At 31.1% G+C, this 8,186-nt stretch overlaps 1 protein-coding gene and 1 long non-coding RNA gene across 2 annotated transcripts; both read right to left on the bottom strand.

Annotated features, from left to right (window-relative positions):
* On the bottom strand, positions 353–1,106 carry LOC109128751. Its single transcript, XM_019235635.1, has 2 exons — positions 540–1,106; positions 353–421 (listed from the first exon to the last, which is right to left on the bottom strand). Exons 1-2 carry the CDS (start codon positions 1,104–1,106, stop codon positions 353–355), a joined length of 636 nt encoding a protein of 211 aa, XP_019091180.1.
* Positions 5,686–7,484, bottom strand: LOC104742891. Its single transcript, XR_760582.2, has 3 exons — positions 7,017–7,484; positions 6,571–6,746; positions 5,686–5,963 (listed from the first exon to the last, which is right to left on the bottom strand). It is a non-coding gene; the product is annotated as an uncharacterized LOC104742891 (long non-coding RNA).

Below are 8,186 nucleotides of genomic sequence, written 5' to 3'. Positions count from 1 at the left end.
TGACGTGTTGAGTTTCTCTGGTCGATCTTGCCATCCATTTCCCACTCATAGTGTTCATCTTCAGTAGTGAGGTTTAGAGTTGTTAGGTGAACATGAAGGGATACCTGGTTTTCTGATCTGGGATTTGGAAGGAGCCATCGACCATGGTTATATATCTGATGGAGTGTAGAGTGTGCTCGGATACCTAATCGTACTAGTGACAGGAAGGTAAAGAGATTCCCAAAAGGGGACCAATTATCAGACCAAAACCGACAGGTAGTACCATTTCCCACTCTCATTTTTATCCAGTTGTAAGCCACATCTTTAACCTTAAGGAGCTTGTTTGCTAATCAAGAGTACCTTGGTCTTTGTTTCATTGTCCAGGAGCTACTAAGAGAACCCCGAAGGAAGTGTGATCGATACCATGCCACCCAAACTGAGCCTGACCGGAAGAAGAGCAACCAAATAAGCTTCAAGATACAGGCCTTGTTCCAGGTTGCCAAATCTCTTATCCCCAAACCTCCTTGTTTATTTGGTTTTGTTACTGATTCCCACGATACCCTTGCAGAATGGTGTCCTGCCAGTTGACCTTTCCCCAAGAAGGCATTACACATGGAATTAATCTTGCGAATGCAAGCTTTTGGGAGAAGGAAAGTGGAGCACCAGAAGTTAGAGATCCCTGCAATGACATTGTTTATGAGCAGAAGCCGACCCGCAAAAGATAAGGACTTCGAACACCAATGGTTGATTTTCCCTTTGACTTGTTGTAAAAGTGGCTCACAGTTCTGAATAGTAAGCTTTTTTGTACAGAGAGGTACACCAAGATAACGAACAGGGAGTGTACCATGTGGAAGACCAGTAGTGGAACTGATTAAGCTGATCTCTTCCTCACTGAGACCACCACCATAGAAAGAGGATTTTTGGAGGCTGATAGCTAGACCAGACCGATCCTCAAATTCTTGCAGAACATGAAGTACATTTTGGACCGAGGACAATGACCCATCCACAAAGATGAGGAGATCGTTGGCGAAACAAAGATGTGTGAGTTTGGCAGTGTCGCAGTTGTGATAATACTGAAACTTCCCCTCCTCAGCAGCTCTATTCAGCATTAAAGAGAGGTTATTCATGGCGATTACAAAGAGGTATGGAGAAAGCGGGTTTCCTTGCCTCAGTCCTCTTTTTCCTTTATAAAATCCTTGCACTGTTCCATTATAACCGATTGTGAAATTTGTTGTGCAGATACAAGCTTGTAGCCATCTTAGATATTGATCAGGGATCTCGAGTGCCTATAGACAAGTAAACAGAAAATCCCAGGAGAGTATGTCAAAAGTTTTTGCAATATCAACCTTAATCACTATTTACTTTGGTCCTTGGATTTTATGATAACTATTTACTATTTCAACAGCAAAGACTGTATTTTACAGAAGAAATCGGTCTTTGACAAATGCCGTTTGATTTGGGAGGATTAGTTGTGACAGTATCGGTTTGATCTTGGAGATAAGCAGTTTGGAAATGACTTTTATAGAGAGTATTCAGCCAGGAAATAGATGAGGTCTTTGGCTTCTTTGGGATTAGTGCTAAAAAACCATTTATTATTGTCAGAAAAAAGAGAGAAGAGAAAAAAGTTTGTTATTAAAAAAACATTGACGAAAGAGTAACGGCTTGTCGGCTTTAACGTCCTGAAGAATTAGCATCTTATTATAAAAAGTCATTCTTTTTTTTTTATATAGAAAAGGAAAAAATTTGGGTTGTTTTATACGAAACGTTTATGGTAATCATAGAACCTTGCTTACCTCACAGCCACAGGCTCAATAGCATCTGAAACGTTTATGGATTGTTTTATTTTTGTATCGTTGTCACGTCGAACAACGTAATGCCTTTTACTTAGGTGCGTCAATACTCACTGCCCAACGTAGTTAACCCGTTCGGTTCAATGTTACAAACGTCATAAATCGTCTTCAAATCCTATGGAACTAATAAATTTTCATTAATTATGCAAACCTTCAATAAGAAAAAAAAACAAAAAGAAAAAAAAGAAACCTATCTCGAAAACTGTAGACTTCTTTTTTTTTTTTTGACATCAAATTATACAAAACTCTTTATAGAGATGTTTAATTTAGAAAGTACTGTATAATCTAACAAGAAAAAAGTTTCTCCACATAAAAAAGATATAAGCTGTTAACGAGATAAACAACAATGTATATTTAGTTGATTAGTTCACTCACCCTAGTATCAGTATTATGAATGCAGGCATATCTTCAAAGGAAAACAATGTTAGATTTCTTTTAACCTTTTGGCAGTGACAATAAATTCAAGTGCATTAATGCTTCATAACCTTGTTTGACCGGATCCATATATACAAAATTAAATAGGAAGTACATAACAGCTAGCAAATGGCATAATAATAATAATAATAATAATAATAATAATACTTATAATTATTATTAATAATATTATTGTTATTACTATTTTGATAATGAGCTACTAATGGCATATGCAATGGATTTTTTTAGAAAAGAACGAAGAAGCGAAAGCGACCGCCCAAAACAAAAGTTTCGCCGACCTTTACATCAAAGATTATACTATACTATACCTTGCCCTAGGTAATATATATACAATTCTTTAAATTAATGTGAATTAGTTTATACTATTTTGCAAGTTTTGATAAAAATTACAGAGAAATACAAATAGTGCGAAAAAAACAAAAGCTAAAAAAACAACACAACACAAACACCATTGTAATACAAACAGAAATGGTACAAGTAGAATCCTAAGAAGAAAAAAACATTGGAACTGCGGCACTTGGGACATTTACATGATATTCTCAGCTCCAATAATATAATTTATTGGATTAAATAAACTAATTAATTATTTTTATTATATATATTTAAATCTAATGTCAATGTAATAGACAATTTTTTTTTTCATTTTGTGTGTACAGTATTTTCATTAGAATATATATACACATAAGACTATGTGTAATGGGGTTGTTGAAAAAGTTATTCAACTGCTTAATCACTGCAATGAGAGTGTTGAAGAAAATAAAAAATCTAGGTGGATTCATTCTTGTTGAATCTGTTTTTTGGGGCCCACAATCACATATGCGATGTTCTAATTTTTGTTTTTGTTTTTTCTTTCTTTTTTTTGTCGAAAAAAAGATTCGGAGAGAGAGACATGTGTTGTATTCTTATTGAAGAGTAAGATTTTGGAATTTTTTTTTTTATCTTATCATTTTAAAATCAATTATTATGTAGTAAATAATTTATTTATAAAATAATTTTAATATCAAAATTCAACATTTTTTACGCTCTTAAATAGAGACTTGGTTCATTTTATTCCGATACAAAAAATCATCATTTCTAGTATATTTTTCAAATTCTTCTCTAATAAACTCTTGTTTATTTCATATTTTATAATTTTGTTATATTAAAAATTAGCTAAAAATATAAAATTTCAATTTAAAAAATAATAATGTAACTTTTATTAATTTTAATTATTATTATAAATGTGTTGTTATCAAATTAAGTAAAAATAAGAATAGAAAGTGAAAATAGTAGGATAAGGTGTTGAATTTTATTAAAAAAACTATTGGAAATGTACATGTGGAGTGTTAAAAGTTGATGTGGAGGGTGTTGAAAGAAAAAACCATTATACATGGTCTAAGACCATCTCCAATGGTTTTTTCTATTTTTTCCTCTATAATAGAGATGAATTTTACTCCAATCCACCTCTATTCTCACCTCTAAAATAGAGATTATTATTTTTCTTCTATTTACTCCAACTCACCTCTATTAGACCATCTCCAAGGGTTTCCCTATTTTTTTCCTCTATAATAGAGGTGAGTTTTACTCCAACCCACCTCTATTCTCACCTCTAAAATAGAGTTTCTCTATTTATAGAGGAACCCTTTGTAGAAAAAAATAGAGTTCCTCTATAAATAGAGAAAAAAATAGCAATATCTATTTTAGAGCATCTTCAATGGTCCTCTATATTTACCTGTAAACTCTATTATAAAGTAATTTTTGTTCCAATGGATTTCTATTTTCACTTCTATTATAGAGATTGCTATTTTTTTCTCTATTTTTTTCTCTATAAATAGAAGTGAACTATATTATTTACAAAGTAGTCCTCTTAATCTTTAACTTCTTTTATTTATGACCAAAATAAATAAAACAAATATTTTTAAGAACTAATAATACAAATTTAATAAAATAATTATTTTTAAGAACTAATAATATAAATTGAAGTATAAATATTTAGTCTAAAATATTGAGACTACCATTTGGAAAAGATAATTTATATAAATTATAAAATTTATTTTCATTCAATCCATAATAATTATTTTAATACAACAAAAACTAATAATTTAATAATCCGGTATATTACTTTGGGATCCATCAATATCGCTAAAATATTGTCCAAACAAACCAACTGATGCTATTTATAACAATAATTATTAATTTAAATAAAAATAATAATTTTATGAAAGTGTTACAAATTTAAAGTAAAATGGGTTAGTTTGCAATCTTTATAAATAAAAGGTGTTAATTGTAAAATAAAAAAGAATCTATTTGAAATATTCTTTTTTAGAGGAAAAATAGAGAAAACCATTGGAGCAAAACTCTCTTCTATAATAGAGATCCTCTATTATAGAGGAAAAAATAGGGAAAACTATTGGAGATAGTCTTAGAGGTGAAAATAGAAGTAGATTGGAGCAACATTTACTTTTATTATAAAGGATTTCTATTATAGAATAAAAAATAAAGAACTATTGAAGATGTTCTTATAAAGTTCTTCTATTATAGAGGCAAAAATAGAGTATCATCACATATGGTATGGTGTAAGTTGTAAAAACGAAAATGTAATTCGCATATGTTAAAAAGAAGAATATGGGAATTGGATCCATGTTCGATCAAAATCTTATTTTTGTCTGCCACGTGGTGGAACAGGACCCACCTTTGTCGCGTTACATATGCTCTCTCTGGACCCTGGCTTAATTAAATGTAATATGAGTATACTGTATTATTTTTAGTTAATCACTACTACTAATTATTCTTCAATAATGACACCCATTAACTTCCTAACTATATAATGATTAATATTATGTAACTATAAAAGAGAGATTCCATCATTTTAAATCACTTATTGACACACAAAAAATTGAACTTGTGGGCTGCTAGTGTCGTGATGATCAGGTTGTTAACATGCAAGTATCAAACTAATTCGAAAACATTATTCTTCTTCGATTACATCGTTACTAAAATTAAAGTACACATTAAGCTTTTTATTATTCGAATTACTAATGTGATATTTAAATGAGGTTTTTTTCTTTTTCTCACTGTCGTTTATGTTATGGGTTTATTTGTTCTAGCTACCTTTTGTAATTTGGTCTTAAATAGTTAATTAACTATGGTCTCAAAAAAAAAATTAATAAACTGTGGGCCCTGCGGGAAACAGAAAAAATGTGGCTTCTTAACATATGTTTTTTTTTCTTGTAGTAAAAGTTTGCATATTATTTTAGCAAATATCGTAATATCATATTAAAATATAAAATAACATGATATATATAAAAGATTCTGCAATATGTGGACTATTCTTTTTATTTATTTTTACATGTCTACATGTTATTGTGATATGTATAGACACACACATGCATTACTGTTTTTTAATAGTGGTAAGGGCAACCCCAATGAAGGATATATTTTAGGGGCTCTTAAATAGTTTATTTATATATTTAGTAGTTTGAGATGATTAAGAATTTTGAGTTTGTTAATTAAAAGTTTTCCCCCCAATTGGTAGGTTTTTATTTTGAGTCTCTTAGGTAAATAAAATCCTTACATTTACATTACTCTCTCTCTCTCTTTGATCTTGTTGTATGACTGAAACGCAAATTCTCTGGGTGTAGGATGACAAAACTTTCAGCATATTGAGGAAAACTCTCGGCTCTATACTGGAAAACGAAGCCTCTGATGAAGAATTCCCACCTGATGAGTGAAAAAGATTAACGTCTCTTCACTTGATGCTAGAAAACGATGCTATAAGTTTTCTTTTTTCAGCAGAAAGCACTCTTATCTCAAGTAGTGTTTCAAGACTTTGAATGTAATGAGTATCAACATTCCTATTTTCTTCTATGTTATAGTTTGGAATTGAAAGAGTAATTACATTTTAGCAGGCTCCACCACAAGTTAGCTAACGTCTAATATCTGCCCTTTACAATGTTATTATTATTACTGCTTAGCGAACCTTTGTTCTCTATTGTTTACTGCTTATCACTAGCCACTTTTCACATCCAACACAACCATGGCTGCACAATGCTAAGAAGACTAAATCCCAAAATCTTAGTTCATTGCCAACTGATTGACCAATAAAACGATTCTTCTAACCATTAGGACACAAATATAAGATTTTGAGTACCAAGTCCCATAACACCAATCCTAAAATCCAACAAAACCATGGTTGCACAATGCTAACAAGAACTAACCCCTCAAATCAAAGTCCATCACCAAGAAAGACTCTTTTCTCATCCAAAACCAAATCTTCCAACACGTCAACACACATTACAAACATCAAATTCAAAACTTTTTTTTTCACCTGTGGGGAAAGTGGAGTACTTGGTCATAGGAACTTGAACAATGTTTCTCCTAGCATCAATAGCAGATTTCTGAACAGCAGCAACAACTTCTTTAGCCATGTGGTTGAACTGTCGGAGCTGCATCATCCATTCTTCTTGTTTGAGCTTTATCTCTCTTTACTCTTTCCGTTTGCCTCTGATATAAACAGAGCAAGAAGAACCATCAATACACATCACCACAGAAAGATAAGTTATATCAAGTTACAAACAGCAGGATCAGTTTCTCAATCATATAGCAACAATCCTAAACCCTACCTGTAACCGATTTCGAAATCTAGACATTTACAGGCAAGAACCCTAAAATTTCGAATAACCAACCCTAATCCCAAATTTACGATCAAAATCCAAACAACCCTAATCCCTCCTAACTATTCGCGAATTTAATCTACTAAACAGAGAAACTTACCCTTCGATTCTAGTTGCTTCAACCTCATCTGAATGACCCGATTCCAAACTCAAATCAATATCCTCCGATTCGCCTCCGAGATTAAACCCCTTCGGCTTCGTCTCTCCTCCTACCACAATCGCCTCTGATTACACAGCTGAAACATATCCTTCTCTTTCCTTTTATCAAGACTGGATTTCGATCGAGAGAGAAACAATTGAGAGAGAGATCAAGAGAGAAAAAAAATTAATCGTGTGAAACAAATGTTTTTTTGGTTCTTCTATTTTTTTGTCCAGCCAACGAACACTCGACACGTACAAGCTCTTAAACCATAAAAGAATATGTAATATAAGAGCCTCACTTAAATTTTTTTGTATAATCTGATTTTTTTTTTCTCCACTAAAACCTCTCTAAGAACCTCCGTTGGGGATAACCTAAGAGTCTCCTTTATTTCTTTCTTTTTTTCTTAAAGAAGTTGATGGTTCCATTCGGTTCATAACAAATGTTTTTAAAACAGTTACACTTTTTTTTTTTTTTATCGTCAATGCAAAGTTCATGAAAATTAAAAAATACTATACAATATTAACAACAATGTTATACTCAAATTTTCCCCCAAGTAACTAATTATATAAATATTTCATTTGATGCTATGTACAGTATGAAAAAACGATGAAGGACCACCTATGAAAGAAACGTTTATTTTGGTTCTAAACAAAGACATGTGGTCGTTTTGTTTTGGATCTAACTAATATATATTTTAAAACACAAGCTGCATATGAAAAATTTTAAAGCCAAAAAGATCTTAGCGAAAAACATGAGAATCTTCCCCATATATTGTGCTAACCGATGATTAAACATCATAATAATGTCACTTAGGACATCATACTTAACGAAATTTTAGTTAATGGGATTAAATCAACTAACTATATCGGCTGTCAGCCTGTTCTTTATCAAGAAAAATAAGAAATAAAAATTTCACATTTTACTGCTTTTAAAAAATAGATTACTACTTGTAGGCTGTAATTAAAAGTTATTATTATTATTATTATTATTATTATTATTATTATTATTATTATTATTATTATTATTATTATTATTATTTATTATTATTATTTTTTTAATTTTTTTTTAAGTTGTAGTAGCACTTAAGAACTTCCGAAAAAGAAAACGTTAAATAATGCAAGTAGTATT

The sequence above is a fragment of the Camelina sativa genome, chromosome 14 (assembly GCF_000633955.1).
Source record: "Camelina sativa cultivar DH55 chromosome 14, Cs, whole genome shotgun sequence".
In the NCBI taxonomy this organism is placed as follows: Eukaryota; Viridiplantae; Streptophyta; class Magnoliopsida; order Brassicales; family Brassicaceae; genus Camelina; species Camelina sativa.
The sequence above is the reverse complement of the archived record's forward strand: the minus strand, read 5'-3'. Positions and strand labels throughout refer to the sequence as shown.